The 18597-nt window shown below is 47.4% G+C and overlaps 4 protein-coding genes across 4 annotated transcripts; all 4 read left to right on the forward strand.

The window, feature by feature from the left end:
• Positions 1 to 205: 205 nt before the first annotated feature.
• LOC134584702 (histone H2B 1.1-like) lies at positions 206 to 637 on the forward strand. The gene has a single exon (XM_063440541.1). The coding sequence runs from the start codon at positions 257 to 259 to the stop codon at positions 635 to 637; it is 381 nt and encodes a 126-aa protein (XP_063296611.1). The 5' UTR covers positions 206 to 256.
• Positions 638 to 11690: 11053 nt separating this feature from the next.
• Positions 11691 to 12338, forward strand: LOC134584726 (histone H1B-like). Its single transcript, XM_063440561.1, has one exon. The coding sequence runs from the start codon at positions 11694 to 11696 to the stop codon at positions 12336 to 12338; it is 645 nt and encodes a 214-aa protein (XP_063296631.1). The 5' UTR covers positions 11691 to 11693.
• Positions 12339 to 13221: 883 nt separating this feature from the next.
• On the forward strand, positions 13222 to 13536 carry LOC134584731 (histone H4). The gene has a single exon (XM_063440565.1). It carries the CDS (start codon positions 13225 to 13227, stop codon positions 13534 to 13536), a length of 312 nt encoding a protein of 103 aa, XP_063296635.1. The 5' UTR covers positions 13222 to 13224.
• A 2900-nt stretch (positions 13537 to 16436) lies between these two features.
• Positions 16437 to 16817, forward strand: LOC134584700 (histone H2B 1.1-like). The gene has a single exon (XM_063440539.1). It carries the CDS (start codon positions 16437 to 16439, stop codon positions 16815 to 16817), a length of 381 nt encoding a protein of 126 aa, XP_063296609.1.
• Positions 16818 to 18597: the final 1780 nt, after the last annotated feature.

The following is an 18597-nucleotide window of genomic DNA, read 5'->3' on the forward strand; positions in this document are numbered from 1 at the left end:
CCCTACCACAAGCTATTTATAAACACACTGTGCTCTGTGATTGGATGACTTTACAAGCAGCCAATTAGAGACACGTTATACAGGGAACCAATCTATTGCTGGAGCTAGTGTTAAACAGCCGCTTCCTTACGTCATCTGACTTTAGCAACCAATCGCAGGAAGGGAAGCGGAAGGGCCTCATTTACATGGTCCGCCTATAAATAGAACCGCCGGAGCAAGCAGCTTGCTATTCGCTCGCGAGCTAACAGCGTTAATCATGCCTGATCCAGCAAAGTCCGCACCAGCCCCCAAGAAAGGCTCCAAAAAAGCCGTCACCAAGACTCAGAAGAAAGATGGCAAGAAGCGTAGAAAGAGCAGGAAGGAGAGCTATGCCATCTACGTGTACAAGGTGCTGAAGCAGGTCCATCCCGACACCGGCATCTCCTCCAAGGCAATGGGGATCATGAACTCCTTTGTCAATGATATCTTTGAGCGCATCGCAGGAGAAGCTTCTCGCCTGGCTCACTACAACAAGCGCTCCACCATCACCTCCCGGGAGATCCAGACTGCCGTGCGCCTGCTACTACCCGGAGAGCTGGCAAAGCACGCCGTGTCTGAGGGCACCAAGGCTGTCACAAAGTACACCAGCGCCAAGTAAATGTCCGCCTCCCTGACCACCCGCTAACACAAAGGCTCTTTTAAGAGCCACCCACACTGTCTCTCTCAGAGCTGGCATCACACCCATGCATCAACTCTACAGCTTACTTGCTGCCCACCACAAGCTCACGCAAACGTGTAGCTTTCCTTTCACTTAACCCTTTCCATGCTGTCCTGTAACTCTGAAGATCTCGAGCTGCTCGTGTTTGCACATTTTAGACACTTGTGTCACGCACATGCTGATTTAGCCACCTAATGCTCAGTTTGCTCCGCTCTATTACTTTCAAGTCTACCTAGATACCGGACTTGATCTTAGAAGATATTCGTTGGGCGGCTGTATATCTAGTAACTGTAGATTAGGGACAGGCTTCTTATTCAGGGTAGCGCTTGAAGTCACATTAGGGATATTATAAAAGCTGCTACTGTAGGAGATCTTATACCTAATACTTTACCAAATGGCTACATGGCCAGGGATTTCACTCGATAAGTGTATCCGTTTCTTTCTCTTTTGTTATAGCCTATTGAAACAATGTTTCACTTCATCCTGATACTGTCTATTACTATGTTGCAACTCATGGAAGCCTAGTATGTGGTTCTAGCGTCTTTTTGCTCACGCTAGTATTTTACTAGACTTTAAAAGGTCTTTTTGACATATATACCTCAAAACAGCTAGTGTGCAATATCTAGCCTACCTACCCTATTTTCTATCATTTCCACTAGTTATGGGGAATGTGCGCAGGCTTACTTTGGAACATTTAGCAGGCTTTTCCCTTTATTGCACATTGGATATGTACGGATTTATTTTTGTAATTGTCTTTATTTTGTGTAAGTCTTGATATTGGTGACTTATTTTGGGGTATCCCACCCCTTTAGCTTTATTCTTGTTAAAGGTTTAGTTGTATCCATTTGTTCAGCCAACCCCCGACTGAATTAGATACCTGTCCTTAGAAAGTATCTACATTAGTCCACATACGATTGTTCATTACTTTTTGGATACATGGAAATCCTCCTTTTTTTTTTTGATTTGGTGTTTGCCAGTAAAGAACAATTTAGACCATTGAGGCTTCATCTAAATATCAGCATGATGATTTCAGTGTCTGCAGACATGTTGAGCTTATTAAAGACAATCTGATAAGCCTGTTTTGATCTTAAAGACATAAGCATTTTATTTTTTTTGTAACTTGCCTTTTTTTCCTGTTTATTGCGCCAACACATTATACACTTTCTCACCAGATGTGCCTGTATACACTCAAACAGCGTTTTCCAATTGGTTTTCTGCAGGAACCTATGGTCCAGCGAGAACAAAACTGGAGTTCTGTAGTGATTTGCCCATTGGGTAGCCCATACACTTAAAGAAACCTGATGGGCATTGCTGCAGAGGGACTCGGTAAGCACTGTTTAATTGCCCAACGGAATCCCTGTAGCATGAGATGCTGGGAAGTGACTGACTATCATTACCTCCCAGCTTCAAATAGAAAATGCTGCACTGGAGGGAGAGAGACCGCAGTCGGCACTGAGCAGCGATTTAGGCGGCTGCCTAAGGCCTAACTCGCCATCGGGCAGGCATACTGTGTCAGGTACAAGGACCCCACACCTTGCCCGGTATGCTGCTGGTTGCGAGGTCCCTCCACTCTGTCCTGAGAAGCAGAAAGCCAGCACAGTCTGCAGCTCCGCTGACTATGCAGTGTCTCGCGATCTCTGGCCAATCAGACCGTCGCCGCGGGATACCACTTCAATGCTCTGACTTCTGGATATTGTGAGGCACTGCACAATCTGCAGCTCACACCTGGTGGAGTTGCAGACTGTGCAGTCTCTCAGGGCAAATTGTAGAGAGAGCTTACTGGAGCACCAGGGATCAAAGACACCAGGGGCCACCAGTTGCAATCCCCTCCCTCACTTTCACACCACTGTGCAACCCGCTCCCTTACTGTGTCACCCCGTCTCTCCCTCAGGCACTCTACCACCGTTCAACCTCTACCACCGTGAGGTTGGAGTGCCTCGTGTCGCCTGCTGCGTTCAGATAGCTGGGGTGGTGATTGATGCCACAGTCTGTTCCCCCAGTGGGGACCGGGATAACCCCCACCGGTCCAGAGGGGGGGGGGGGGGTAGGAGACCTGTAGAGACGCTTGGTGTGTCTGGCGTCGGGGTGAGCGGCCGTCTCTCCCCGGCTCCAACTTTAGTAGGCCGCACTCGGCGTTTCGGTTTCCCTGCCTCGACGGGTTTCAGAGGGGTGTCCTTCGGTTCCGCAGTGCATTCCCAGCACGGGTAGCACAACCCGGTGAGTCTGCGGTCAGTGTAGCCGTTGAGTTTGACCCAAATTTGGCCCGTCAGGCGAGAGCTCGTGGTGCCCACGTCTGTACTGCTTGGTGGTCAGGCTCCGCCCCCTGGGTACGGATTTTTATTTAGCTTTCGGGTATTCACCTTTTTTCTCTACTCGCTGACACATATCAAAGGTTTGGCTATATCCCTGTATGATCCGATGATTCGCTTTCCAAATGCCTAATTGCCCTGCAAGGGGAATATCATGGCTGAGCTTCAAAATGCCCATTTGGTATAGTAGTCTTTGTGCCCTTAACGTAATCCTCTAGTTTGTTTGTTTGTCCGGTAGGTTTCCGGGGTTATATTGTATTGAACCATTCATTTCTCCTTGACCTTCTCGTATAGATGCATTTCTGATACTGCTCGATATGCCTCTGCCGGACAATTTGCTAGTTAAAATAGGTGCCCGGTTGTTTGTTGAAACACTTGAATCCACAGACAAAAACAACCTAGACCTCACCACATATAAAACACTTTTGGATAAACGCTCAGAGCTAGCCACCCTTTATGGAACACAAATCAAGAAAAGTCTTCTTCTTACCAGACACCGGTACTATACCCAAGGGGGCAAAGGGGGACGACTATCAGCGCAAGCTCTAAAAACACAAAGACAAACCACATTTATCTCATCCATACAGACTCCACAAGGGACCAAGTCAAATCTGATGGCGGACATCATGCTAGCCTTCCAGGAGTTTTACCACAAACTTTACAACTTGAGGGACTCTCCCCCCAGATGTTACTGACATAAGAGCCTTCCTCAAACAAAGGATCGCCAAGACAATCCCACCCAACGTACAACAAAGACTTGACTCTCCCACAACTAAAGAGGAGTTAGAAGTAGTGATACACTCCCTCCCACTAGGAAAGAGCCCGGGCCCAGATGTCTTCACGGCCAAATACTACAAGAGCTTTTCCATCCAGCTCATACCCCCACTCCTAGACGCACTCAACTCCCTACTTAAAGACAATTCCATACCCCCACAGGCATCGGAAGCCACTATTGCACTCTACCCAAACCAGGTAAAGATTTGACCCAATGTGGGAGTTATTGGCCTATCTCACTTAAAAATATTGATTTAAAAAATGTTCACTAAAACACTAGCTAACCGCCTACGCCTCAAGCTCCCAGAGCTAATTCACCCAGACCAGGCTGGATTTATACAAGGCCGAGAAGCTAAAAAATAATATCACCAAACTCATTAATCTCATGCATCACTCTGAACACACAAACACCCAGACACTGTTACTCTCCAGAGATGCCGAAAAGGCTTTCAACAGGGTGGACTGGTCCCTGATGCTTGCCACCCTGGAACAGATGGGCTTTGGCCCAAACTGGCTAAGGTGGATGGGAGCTATATACTCCAGACCAACGGCTAGGCTACTCGTGAACGGCCAACTCTCACTCCCAGTAACCATCTCCAATAGCACCCCTCTTTGTTTCGTCCTGGTCCTGGAGCCATTCCTCCAGGGAGTTAGAGAAAATCCTAACATCAAGGGTTTCAAATTTGGATGGGCAGAACACAAAATATCAGCATTTGCAGATGACATGCTATTCACGGTCTCCGAACCCAGCTCCTCACTCCCTCATATACTGGAGGAGATGTCTCTCTATAGCAAAGTGTTCACCTTTCATGCCACTCTAGGTAAATGTGAACTCCTCCCACTGAAAGTACTAAACTCGACCAAAACACATCTACAATCAAACTTCCCATTCTCCTGGGGAACAAAGCATATAACATATCTGGGGGTAGCACTACCATCCGTTATCTCACGACTATATGAAACCACCCCCCACCCCCCTGCTAATCCAAGCTAGAACCAAAGATCTTACTAAATGGCACACTTCGCAGTTCAGCTGGTTTTGCAGGATAAATATCCTGAAAATTAGTATTCTCCCAAGAATATTATACTTGCTGCAAGTTCTCCCGATCACTCTACCCACAACCTTCTTTGCTGCCATACAAAAACTATTTACGACATTTATTTGGTCCCACAAACGCCCCAGGCTAGCCTATCAGCTGCTCACAAGATCAAAGACGGAGGGGGGTCTGGGGCTGCCAGATGTGGAACGATACCACAGTGCAGTACTATTGGCCAGGATTTATGACTGGACAGGCAAGAACACGACCAAACAATGGGTAGATGTAGAGAATAACATCTTCCGTGTCCCCATACACACAATACCATGGCACAACTCTGGCCAATCCTTCCTTATGCACAAACAACACCCGACCATTACTCCGACACTGAGAATGTGGTCACACATGAGTCATTGGCGGCGGACATATCACCATACCCATCACCGCTATATCCACTGACTCACAATCCGCTCTTCAAGCCTGGTGAATCGGGAGCGGCATACAGATAATATCATACCACAGCATACCTACCTTCACGAGACCTCCTTGACAATGAGGGAGTTAGGCCCCTGTCGTCCCTACACCCGCAGGGAACTCCCACGACCCTTCAAAAATTTCTCTACGATCAACTCATTCACTTTTTGCGGACCAACAAATACCCCCAACAAGGTCACCGAGCACTGACCAAATTCGAACTTACGTGCACCCAATGCACACTCAAAAAGAAACAGGTCAAAACCACATATGCCTACTACAGGACACTAGCCAACCAATCAACCTACTCTACAAAAAACACTGGGAACAAGAACTGCACTTATCTTTCGCAGATAATGACTGGAAGCAAATATTCCTCCTGACACAAAAATCATCCACCAGCTTAGCGACACAAGAAAGTAACTATAAGAAGATAGCTAGATGGCACTACACCCCACCCAAACTCAAACGGGCATTCCCAGGCACGTCCAATAACTGCTGTAGATGACTAGAGGCCATTGGGGACACGGCTCACATCTGGTGGTCATGCACGGTGAACCAAAAGTTCTGGTCACGGATCTCCAGTCTCATACACCTCATAACGGGAACCACCATACCCTACCCACCTTAAACACTCCTATATCTTATATTGCCTCCCTCCATACCAAGGGACACTAGGACCCTAGACATACATCTGCTCAAAGCAGCAAATCTGCTTATCACCCTCCACTGGAAAAAAAAAATATACATGACCTCCTGGGAACCCTAGTGTAACTTCATGAACACCAGTCAAACAGACCGATAGTGACACCCAGCTGGAGATAATATGAGACCTTGAACTACCAGCGAATCTATTTGAATATCAACACCCTTATTATTTTTGGTCTTCACTTCCCCTCTATGTCGACTACAAGTATTTCTGTTACTGAATGTGAACTTTGTACTAGACATTATGACTAAAGCAGCAATGTTATACACATTTTTGAAGTATCAATTGTTACATTTGCAAGAATTTTAAAATAAACAATTTCTAAAAAAAAAAGGAAAAAGGAAAAAAAGCCGAACAGACACTGCTTGATCCGTTTTAGGTCAGCTTTGGGATTTCTAGGTAGCCTCAGTAAAATCCATTCTGAAAAAAAAAAAAAAAAAAAAAATATATATATATATATATATATATATATATATATATATATCTGCGAGCGGTTCAACAGAACACTGCTTGCCGAGACTGGGAGCGACTCCTACCGCACTTCTTATGTGCATATTGGGAGGTACCGCAGGAACTGCTTTGGACTATTATATGGGAGAAGATTACGAGGACCTCATCACAGTGCATTGGGATGGGGGAATGTGCTAAAACTCTGTGACCACATGGAACAGTTGGCTAAGTTGGTAAAAGAGAACCTCCAAGCTGACAAGGGGTGACAGAAAGTATGGTATGACCGGGGTACCCGACTGCGTAGTTTCCGTGTTGGACAAAAGATTAAACCGGTCTGACATGATTAATTACAGGCGGCATGGCAGGGTCCCTACAAGGTGGTGGAGCATATCTGCAATACCACCTATGTGGTAGCCAGCTGTGCAGATGAGAGAGTAAACTGCTCCTTCCACGTTAATATGCTTAAAGAGTACAAAAAAAGGAAGGACGATGTAACTGCAGTGTGCGCCCCAGCTTCTGAGGATCTAGACAGCCTCGCATTACCTGACTTGCTAGAGGGAGACTCCCAAGTTGACCTTATCGCTCAAGTCAAACTAGGAGACAAACTGACTGATAAAGAAATAGTTCAGGCCCACAAATTATTGAAAGCTAAACGAAAGACCTTCTCCCAAGACCCTGGGTACATCACCCTGGCTGTACACAACGTGGAAATCCCAGGACAAGCACCTATGAGGCAACCACCCCTACCACATTCTCGAGGCAGTCCGGTAAGAGATACGGAAGGATATACAGTAAATGCTGTGACTAGGAGTGATTGAGGCTTCAGACTTGGCTTGTAGTCCTAGTACCGAAGCGGGACGGAACAACACTCTTCTGCGTGGACTACAGGCGACTGAACGATCGGACTCTTACCAACTCTTATCCCATGCCCTGGAGGAACTATTTCATCATATAGCATGGGGACAGTATCTCGCCACAACAGACCTATGCAAGGGCTACTAGCAGATTCACCTGGCCGAGGAGGCTATCCCCAAGTCGGCATTCGTCACCCCGCTTGGCCTATTCCAATATCAGGTCATGCCGTTCTAGATGAAGAATGTCCCAGCCACCTTTCAACGTATGGTGGATAGGTTCCTCAATGGCTTCCAGGAATTTGCACGTGCGTACCTGGACAGCATAGCTATCAATTGTGACTCATAGGAGGAAGATTTCCCATGTAGGGAAGGTTATCGGCCGAATTAGAGCAGCTGGCTTAACTCTGAAGCCAGACAAGTGTCACATTGGTATGGCTGAAGTGCGGTATCTGGGACACAGAGTAGCTGGGAGACTTCTGCCCCTACCCGAGTGGCCACCACACACTGGATAACACAGTTCTACTTCACCCTTTACTAAGTCTTGGCTCGTGTTTTTTTTTAAATTCTTTATTTTATTTGTGCATGAAAAATCACATAAAGCACACAATGCCACAACAGCTAGAGCATGCAGAGCGTCATACATAGATTTACATTGGTTAGGCATTAAAACATAGCACAGTTTTATGGATTATTATCGCATGACAAAGAGTTATATCTAATAATATTATCAATAACAGCGTTAAACTAGGTTATCCAGGTTAGATTGTTATCAGCTATATATCAGAGAATTTACAACATTGAAAACAGGTTAGACTACAATGTTAAACCGGTGAGCTATAAAACCACCTGGTAAGCACGTTAATAGAGGTGAGATATCCCCAGCAGTACCTTTCTACATTAGTAAGCATGTTGGTAGCCTGGCTGTAATCAGGCTAAGTTAAGTAATGACATGCAATTAGCCGGCATAGATGTATCTGTGCCATGGAGTAATAAAACGAAAAAAAAAAAAACAAATAGATAATGCTGCTTCTATCTATAACAAGCTCGTGTTGGGATAAAGTCACCCTCACAGGCCAGCAGTATGCATAAGGGCTAGTACTCGTGTTCGCCAAGAGGGACAGTTAATGTCCAGGGTGTAGTAGCAGTTTGTGAGTACGTCTCTCAACAGTCATGCTGTCCCAGGGCCGGTCCGACCCTCAGCCTGTTCCCCGTCTGGGAGAGTGCAGCAGGTCTGTGCCAAGGTGCTGGTCATATCGGGTGTTGGGCATTGCATGATGGGTGACTACCTTCGGGTGGGCCCGCTGCGTCTCCGATTTCTCCGATGTAGGAGCCGCTTTAGAGGCTGTTGGCGGTCCCCGCTGTTTGGTAGGCATGTAAGGGGTACGGAGATGAGTGCACCCGCTTGTCAGCTCTGTGTCGGGACGCTTTGTGCGGCTTCCTCCTCCGCTTCCCCGCTTGTGTAGCGCCAGCTTTCCGCCCTGGCTGTGGTGGTTTGTCCCCGTTCTGTGGAGGGCTTGTTGCAGCCGTGGGTCTTGTTTGGCTCTGTTTAGCTTGTTCCCAGTATTGCTCCCAAAAGCGTTCAAATGCCAGGGCAATGGGATCCCTGGAGTCTGGGACAAACTTGGTCACGTGTTGGCGGCCATCTTTGCCCACTCCAAGCCGCACTCTTGCTGGGCTCATGTTTGGGTGAGACAGCTATACTCTGTGCAAGAGAGCTTAATCACTAGGACCCTGTTACAGGTTAGGAAAGTTTGGATAGACCCCAGCCAAGCTGCAGCGGGTAGGGGCTATAGCACTACTGGTGTCCCAGTGATAGCTAGGAAGCAAGCTTGGCAGAGGTGCCCAGTCAGGGTACCATGCAGTCCATCAAAGTGTGTCCAGGATTGTGTGTCCATGAATGGAGACCCCATGCTGGGGGTCTGTGTATAAATTCTGTGTGCCTTGCCTGAATAAACCAGATCTACTCCCAGCACTGGCGTACATACCGCGGTCGCAGGGGTTGCAGCTGCGACTGGGCCCGGCCCACCAGGGGGCCCGGCCACCTAGCGACTCGGTATGTACGCCAGTGTGGGCAGACTCTTCTACTGGGGGGACAAGGAGCTGGCCACATCAGGGCCCCCGAGGCCGGCCCTGGTGTTACCGGGCGCGCGCGCGAGGGAGCACTCTCCCCTGAGCGCTCTCTGATCAGCTCCCTTGCGCGCCCCGCACTTATGCTGCAGCCGGAATATGAAGTTATATTCTGGCTCCGGCATCAGTAAAAATGTGCGAGGGAGCTGGGCAGAGAGCGCTCAGGGGACAGTGTTCCCTCACGAGCCAGCAGGACCGGCCGCCGGGCAGCCCCTGGACTGGACTGGAAAGGGAGGCTGCGGGATTAAATCTGAAAAAAAAAACACACAAAAAACGTGTGTATGTGTGTTAGTGCTACAGTGTGTGTGTGTGTGTGTGTGTTAGTGCACATTTTTGTGCCAGTGTGTGTGTTACTGTGTCTGCTAGTGAGTGTCAGTGAGTGTGTTAGTTTTTGTTTGCGTGTGTTACTGTGTGTTAGTTGTGTGTGTCTGTTATTGAGTGTGTGTCTGTTAGTGAGTGTCAGTGTGTGTGTCTGTGTGTGAGTGAGTGTGTGTGTCTGTTACTGAGTGTGCTAGTTTGTGTGTGTCTGTTAGTGAGTCTGTTAGTGAGTCTAGTGAGTCTTAGGTTAGTGAGTCTAGTGAGTCTTAGGTGTCTTAGTGAGTGTGTGTTTGTCAGTGAGAGTGTGTGTTTTATAAGTGAGTGTGTATGTGTCTCTGTCTGTCACTGAGTGTGTCTTTGGCAGTAAATTTGTGTGTCTGTTAGCTAGTGTGTATGCGTCTGTTCGTGAGAGTGTGTGTGTGTTTTAAACCCCTTAAGCACTTACCTTTCTCCAGCGCCGGACTCCCTTGGCGCTGGGGATCCCTCCGCCCCGACCTGCCTCTCAGCTCCCAATGCGCATGCGTGGCAAGAGCCGCGCGCGCATTCAAACCGCCCATAGAAAAGCATTACTCAATGCTTTCCTATGGACGTCGAGCGTCTTCTCACTGTGATTTTCACAGGGAGAATCGCGGAAGCGCCTCTAGCCGCTGTCAGTGACACAGCCACTAGAGGCTGGATTAACCATCAGTGAAACATAGCAGTTTCTCTGAAACTGCTATGTATTCAGCTGCAGGGTTAAACTAGAGGGCCCTGGAACCCAGACCACTTCATTGAGCTGAAGTGATCTGGGTGTCTAAAGTGGTCCTTTAAGTGTATGTGTATCTGCATACACTTGCGTACATACCGCGGTCGCAGCCCTGCAGCCCTGCAACCCGGAGCCTGCCGCCATCTGTTGCCCGCGCAGAGTAAGTGCGGGGGGAAGGGCACGGATCAATTTTAGCACCGGGGCCCCATGGGTCGTGTGTACGCCACTGACTCCCAGCATTACGTTTAGACAAATGTATTTGTGGAAAGCTGTACTAGCTAATACAACGGGAAAGGGAATCCATGAAGGTGATACCCTGGTGGTCCGCCACACAGATCAACATGTTAGCTCCTAATTTGGTGCTAAAATTAGGACAATTTTTGCTGTCATGTTTTTATCATGATTTGAAATAGCATTGAAATGTTTTTGATGTTTTGGAAAAAAGTCCCTAGAGTGCGGAACTCATTGCTGTTGTTTACTGTGCCAGACCTACACCAGGCTTCATAAAGGATTTCCTGGAGAACACAGTGTGTGTGTTTTAATATAACTGGTCTTAGTTGTTGTTAGAGGGTAAACATAGATATATAACATACAATTATGTAATTATGTAATTTAAAAATTGCCACGACTAAGAGCTCTTCTGCTATGATCTTACTACATCCTACCTGAGCTACCTGTCTGAACAAACGAGGATCAAAATCCCTTTTCTCTGTTTCTTTACGACACGAGCTTCAACCCACCTTGATAACACTGGCCCCTTCCCTTTCTTGCATAAGAGTGAGAAAGAAAACCTTGGAATATATTCTTTTAATAGTTATCACAGTAATGTTTGTGGAGAACATCAGGCTCATCCCAAAGGAGATGTGTCAGCTTTCACCGGCTCTGCTAGATCGTGACAACCCTCGGGACCCATGGAGCTGCTAATGAATTCTTGGTTAGATAGTTTAGTACATTCCACGATAGATGGCATCGACCTCCGTCCTCTTATTTTACCTAAATGTATTCGTTTTATCCATTCGGAAACACAGTGTGAGAGCAGAGTGTGAAAAGATGGAGTAGGGACAGTGGAGGGTGTGTCATAAGACTGTATCCAATCAGAGCGTGGTTAGATCAGCCAATAAGATGCTAGCTGGAGATGTATAATTTGGAGGCTGCTGCGGGCGCGTATTATTGCTTGATCTTCATAGAGAATAGTGACCATGTCTGAAGCCGCCCCAGCTCCCGCCGCCGCACCTGCGGTAGAAAGCGCCTCCAAGAAGAAGCAGCCCAAGAAAGCAGCCGGTGTCAAGAAAGCCGCTAAGCCCTCCGGTCCTAGCGTGTCCGAGCTCATTGTCAAAGCTGTGTCCGCTTCTAAAGAGCGCAGCGGGGTGTCCCTGGCAGCTCTGAAGAAGGCTTTGGCTGCTTCTGGTTATGATGTGGAAAAGAATAACAGCCGCCTCAAGCTGGCTCTCAAGGGCTTGGTGACTAAAAGCACTCTCGTCCAGGTCAAAGGAAGCGGAGCTTCCGGCTCCTTCAAGCTCAACAAAAAGCAGGCGGAGAGCAAGGACAAGGCTACCAAGAAAAAGGCACCGGCTAAAGTCAAGAAGCCTGCCCCGAAGAAAGCCACCAAGTCTCCAGCCAAACCTAAGAAGGTAGCTGCAAAGAGCCCGAAAAAGGCCAAAAAGCCGGCCGCCTCCGCTAAAAAGGCCACCAAAAGTCCGAAGAAAGTCAAAGCCGCCAAGCCCAAGAAGGTAGTGAAAAGCCCGGCTAAGAAGACCGTGAAGAGCCCTGCCAAAAAGGCAGCCAAACCCAAAGCCGCAAAGAGTCCTGCAAAGGCTAAAAAGGCAGCTCCCAAAAAGAAATAAGCCTTGCTCGCATTTAATTTTATTTTCCAAACCCCAAAGGCTCTTGTAAGAGCCACCACATTCTCATTTCAGAGCTATATATCAGTGATGGCAACGTGTTTGTTTTGGTGTCATGTCACACATATCGTTCGCCCTCCATCCCTCATTCTAAAGTCAGGAATAACCTAATGAATCCTGTAATCCCAGCATCTAGTGCTCGAAAAGATTACACAGGAATGTATCTTGTCGGTGTGGCTAAGTCCCCGTATACCAGTGCTACACTTGAGCGTTGATTTTTTTTATTTTTTTTGGCTTAGAAATTCCCTCCGTTCTAAGATACTGAGGGTGTTTCTTCATTAAATTGCGAAAGGCCAGTTTTAGTGAGAAACGCATATAATATATAGAATATCACACAGTGTCCTTCCAGACTAGATTTAATGTTATTGCCTTTTTCAGTAAGATAATAAAGCAGAACATATTTTAGGGATTGCGATTTTGTACATGGTGATAATAAAAGGGACTGTCCTCGTCCTCTCTCCACGTGTGAAACGGGCGCTTATTTCGATATTCAAAGAGTGATAAAGCCCAAGAAATGATACCTTGTGCAGTAGCTAAGCCGACTATCAAAGAAACACTAAAGACATGATAAAATGATTATACTTCAAAAGACTTCACGATTGTGAAATCTTTTGAAGCATAAACAGCTTTGGTTTTAAAAGCCAGAACCATTTCGAGCACGGAAGGAGAGGGTTAAGCATATTATTGAGAGGAAAAAAAAAAGTGAAGGGGCGTGTTTAAAACGCCCGCCTCCTTTGCTGCAGGTCCCCATACGGTCCGTCCGAGGAGTATATAAGGAAGAGCTTTGCACAGCATCTCATATCGTTCGTGCAGAAAGAAGAGCAGAACCATGTCTGGCAGAGGCAAAGGAGGAAAGGGTCTCGGAAAAGGTGGCGCTAAGCGTCACAGGAAGGTTCTTCGTGACAACATCCAGGGCATTACCAAGCCTGCAATTCGTCGCCTTGCTCGCAGGGGAGGCGTGAAGCGTATTTCCGGCCTCATCTATGAGGAGACTCGCGGGGTGCTGAAGGTATTCCTGGAGAACGTCATCCGGGACGCCGTCACTTACACCGAGCATGCCAAGAGGAAGACTGTCACCGCCATGGACGTAGTTTATGCTCTTAAGCGCCAGGGCCGCACTCTCTATGGCTTCGGAGGTTAAAACTCGGGCTTGACTTTACCGCACACCCCATTAACCCAAAGGCCCTTTTCAGGGCCACCCACTTTTTCACTAAAAGACTGAACCTAATCACTTTAACCCCTTCCACACCTGATAAATTGCCTGCTATCTACATAGATACACCGAGAAGGAGATAGTAGTAGAGGCTGCTCCCAAACATCTAGACGGGAAAGGTTGCTAAACACTGTATTTGTAGACCGCATTTTTGAACCATCGGAGGATTTGGAGCCGCCTTCTGTTAATGGTAGGGGATGTAAAAAAATATGAGCAAGTACGTACACACACACTGTCAAGAAAGCTCTGGTTTTGGTGTATTGTTACTGTTGCCTACATTTAATACATGCTTGCAGCCACTTAAATAGAAACATTGTTACTAGCTTTGCATATGCACTCCTGTGTTAACTATGTATTCTCCTCTAAGCGAAAAAGTAGTCTTTTTCCTGCTGCCTCTCCACACGATGGATTCTAAATAGTGAAGTTATTGTAAAATCGCCAGTGAAATAGACCAGCAGAGATGATGGCTACATCGTTGCCTGACGTGAAAATGGGATATGTGGGGACATTTGAGCATTGTAGTGTGTGGGCTCCGTAGCTAGCCCGCTCAAAGTCACAGGCTAAAAGACACGTTTTTATGAATGTGTTGGAGCTCGTTCGAGTGCAGATTTGGTGGCTCTTAAAAGAGCCTTTGTGTTTTGTGTTAGCAGGTTTCAACTTAAGCACGTTCGCCTCGGATCCTACGAGCCAGCTGGATGTCTTTGGGCATGATTGTGACCCTCTTAGCGTGGATGGCGCACAAGTTGGTATCCTCAAAAAGACCAACCAGGTAAGCCTCGCTAGCCTCTTGCAGAGCCATGACAGCAGAGCTCTGGAAGCGCAGATCAGTCTTGAAATCCTGAGCGATCTCACGGACAAGGCGCTGGAAGGGCAGCTTGCGGATGAGCAGCTCGGTGGACTTCTGATAACGGCGGATCTCCCTGAGAGCCACAGTTCCTGGACGGTAACGGTGAGGCTTTTTCACTCCCCCGGTAGCTGGGGCGCTCTTTCTAGCAGCTTTGGTGGCTAGCTGCTTGCGGGGAGCCTTGCCTCCGGTCGACTTACGGGCTGTCTGCTTAGTTCTGGCCATTGTAGCAAAACGAAAGGGAATGAACGCTGCTCGCTGTAGCCTGGGCTTTATAGCCGATACGGCGTTTTCATTGGTTCATCAATGGTGGTATGTTCTGATTGGCTGAAAACAAATAGTAAACCATTTCAAAATACCCGCTCAAATCAACTGCTTCTCATCCCCTCCCCCACATTCAAAATGCCCGCTCAAATCAACTGCTTCATCCCCTCCCCCCTCCTCCATCTATTGAGACCACGCGCCCAAAGAAGGGATCTAAGCCTTTAGTGACCCTTCCTGTCCTGACAGCATTTATTATAGACGCTACTAGTTGAAAGGAATGGCAGTGGGCAGTAATGGACGTATTCCTCCCAACATACTTATTAATAGCTGTATAGGCTTTATCGAGGGGGAGGGGTGCATGGGACATTGACCTCTTACACATGCAGAAAGGCCGCTTCTTTCGATGGGATAGAAGCTACGTCTGATAAAGGACTTTCACTCACAGGACGCTCAGTAGCCATACAAATGAGCTCCAGGAGACAGAGCAGCAGGAAATGTTACAAAGCATCCACTTATTGAAACAATGTTTTCAGCCGAGAGGCCAGGCTATTAAGGCTGCGTTAACTCATCCAGCAGCACAGACAACAGAGCTGTAGCGCCGCTAGGATTTGAACGCTCATAGTAGGTTTCACCCGGCATGTCCTCCAGACAGCGGGAGAGGGGGGAATCCTGAGAGTGAGCGACATGTAGAGATGCCCCGCTTAACAAAAGAGGACCTGTACACTATATACACTTGCCCCAATTGGTATTAATTTGCTGCTGCGTTTATCATAGACATGCATGGCAGCCATTGATTTTAACTAGTTCTATAGCTGGAATGTTGGACAGGATATGGACTGCAAATGGGACTCAGTCAGTGCTGTGACAGAAGCGCCCTAATATTTTAGCTTGCTTATGAGCTGCCAGCGTGGTGTGTGTGTAGATACAGGGAACGGTTTGCGCGCAGCAGAACAATTAATCGGCTCTTTGTGGAGAACGTGGGTGGCTCTTAAAAGAGCCTTTGTGTTTGGTAGGTGAGGGAGGCAGGTGCAGCAGCTGTCCGCTTTACTTGCTCTTGGGCTTGTGGCTCTCGGTCTTCTTGGGCAGCAGCACAGCCTGGATGTTAGGCAGGACACCTCCCTGGGCGATAGTCACTCCTCCCAGCAGTTTGTTGAGCTCTTCATCGTTACGGACAGCGAGCTGGAGATGGCGGGGAATGATGCGGGTCTTTTTGTTGTCTCTAGCGGCATTCCCTGCCAGCTCCAGAATCTCAGCGGTCAGGTACTCCAGCCAGATAGACGGGGGCACCGGCTCCCACACGCTCTGCATAATTGCCCTTCCTCAGCAAACGGTGGACTCTGCCGACTGGGAACTGAAGTCCCGCTCGGGATGAGCGAGTCTTCGCCTTTGCACGGGTCTTTCCACCTTGCTTTCCGCGGCCAGACATGTTTGTTCTTGATTGAATGCAAGAAGATGAAAACTCCTCCCCTACCACAGGCTATTTATAAACACACTGTGCTCTGTGATTGGATGACTTTACAAGCAGCCAATTAGAGACACGTTATACAGGGAACCAATCTATTGCTGGAGCTAGTGTTAAACAGCCGCTTCCTTACGTCATCTGACTTTAGCAACCAATCGCAGGAAGGGAAGCGGAAGGGCCTCATTTACATGGTCCGCCTATAAATAGAACCGCCGGAGGAGCAGCTTGCTATTCGCTCGCGAGCTAACAGCGTTAATCATGCCTGATCCAGCAAAGTCCGCACCAGCCCCCAAGAAAGGCTCCAAAAAAGCCGTCACCAAGACTCAGAAGAAAGATGGCAAGAAGCGTAGAAAGAGCAGGAAGGAGAGCTATGCCATCTACGTGTACAAGGTGCTGAAGCAGGTCCATCCCGACACCGGCATCTCCTCCAAGGCAATGGGGATCATGAACTCCTTTGTCAATGATATCTTTGAGCGCATCGCAGGAGAAGCTTCTCGCCTGGCTCACTACAACAAGCGCTCCACCATCACCTCCCGGGAGATCCAGACTGCCGTGCGCCTGCTACTACCCGGAGAGCTGGCAAAGCACGCCGTGTCTGAGGGCACCAAGGCTGTCACAAAGTACACCAGCGCCAAGTAAATGTCCGCCTCCCTGACCACCCGCTAACACAAAGGCTCTTTTAAGAGCCACCCACACTGTCTCTCTCAGAGCTGGCATCACACCCATGCATCAACTCTACAGCTTACTTGCTGCCCACCACAAGCTCACGCAAACGTGTAGCTTTCCTTTCACTTAACCCTTTCCATGCTGTCCTGTAACTCTGAAGATCTCGAGCTGCTCGTGTTTGCACATTTTAGACACTTGTATCACTCACATGCTGATTTAGCCACCTAATGCTCAGTTTGCTCCGCTCTATTACTTTCAAGTCTACCTAGATACCGGACTTGATCTTAGAAGATATTCGTTGGGCGGCTGTATATCTAGTAACTGTAGATTAGGGACAGGCTTCTTATTCAGGGTAGCGCTTGAAGTCACATTAGGGATATTATAAAAGCTGCTACTGTAGGAGATCTTATACCTAATACTTTACCAAATGGCTACATGGCCAGGGATTTCACTCGATAAGTGTATCCGTTTCTTTCTCTCTTTTGTTATAGCCTATTGAAACAATGTTTCACTTCATCCTGATACTGTCTATTACTATGTTGCAACTCATGGAAGCCTAGTATGTGGTTCTAGCGTCTTTTTGCTCACGCTAGTATTTTACTAGACTTTAAAAGGTCTTTTTTTGACATATATACCTCAAAACAGCTAGTGTGCAATATCTAGCCTACCTACCCTATTTTCTATCATTTCCACTAGTTATGGGGAATGTGCGCAGGCTTACTTTGGAACATTTAGCAGGCTTTTCCCTTTATTGCACATTGGATATGTACGGATTTATTTTTGTAATTGTCTTTATTTTGTGTAAGTCTTGATATTGGTGACTTCTTTTGGGGTATCCCACCCCTTTAGCTTTATTCTTATTAAAGGTTTAGTTGTATCCATTTGTTCAGCCAACCCCCGACTGAATTAGATACCTGTCCTTAGAAAGTATCTACATTAGTCCACATACGATTGTTCATTACTTTTTGGATACATGGAAATCCTCCTTTTTTTTTTTTTTTTTTTGATTTGGTGTTTGCCAGTAAAGAACAATTTAGACCATTGAGGCTTCATCTAAATATCAGCATGATGATTTCAGTGTCTGCAGACATGTTGAGCTTATTAAAGACAATCTGATAAGCCTGTTTTGATCTTAAAGACATAAGCATTTTATTTTTTTTGTAACTTGCCTTTTTTTCCTGTTTATTGCGCCAACACATTATACACTTTCTCACCAGATGTGCCTGTATACACTCAAACAGCGTTTTCCAATTGGTTTTCTGCAGGAACCTATGGTCCAGCGAGAACAAAACTGGAGTTCTGTAGTGATTTGCCCATTGGGTAGCCCATACACTTAAAGAAACCTGATGGGCATTGCTGCAGAGGGACTCGGTAAGCACTGTTTAATTGCCCAACGGAATCCCTGTAGCATGAGATGCTGGGAAGTGACTGACTATCATTACCTCCCAGCTTCAAATAGAAAATGCTGCACTGGAGGGAGAGAGACCGCAGTCGGCACTGAGCAGCGATTTAGGCGGCTGCCTAAGGCCTAACTCGCCATCGGGCAGGCATACTGTGTCAGGTACAAGGACCCCACACCTTGCCCGGTATGCTGCTGGTTGCGAGGTCCCTCCACTCTGTCCTGAGAAGCAGAAAGCCAGCACAGTCTGCAGCTCCGCTGACTATGCAGTGTCTCGCGATCTCTGGCCAATCAGACCGTCGCCGCGGGATACCACTTCAATGCTCTGACTTCTGGATATTGTGAGGCACTGCA

This window comes from Pelobates fuscus, unplaced genomic scaffold (assembly GCF_036172605.1).
Source record: "Pelobates fuscus isolate aPelFus1 unplaced genomic scaffold, aPelFus1.pri scaffold_46, whole genome shotgun sequence".
In the NCBI taxonomy this organism is placed as follows: Eukaryota; Metazoa; Chordata; class Amphibia; order Anura; family Pelobatidae; genus Pelobates; species Pelobates fuscus.

Coding starts and splice junctions, on each gene's coding strand:
- LOC134584702 (XM_063440541.1), top strand. CDS start 257: ATGCCTGATCCAGCAAAGTCCGCACCAGCCCCCAAGAAAGGCTCCAAA.
- LOC134584731 (XM_063440565.1), top strand. CDS start 13,225: ATGTCTGGCAGAGGCAAAGGAGGAAAGGGTCTCGGAAAAGGTGGCGCT.
- LOC134584700 (XM_063440539.1), top strand. CDS start 16,437: ATGCCTGATCCAGCAAAGTCCGCACCAGCCCCCAAGAAAGGCTCCAAA.
- LOC134584726 (XM_063440561.1), top strand. CDS start 11,694: ATGTCTGAAGCCGCCCCAGCTCCCGCCGCCGCACCTGCGGTAGAAAGC.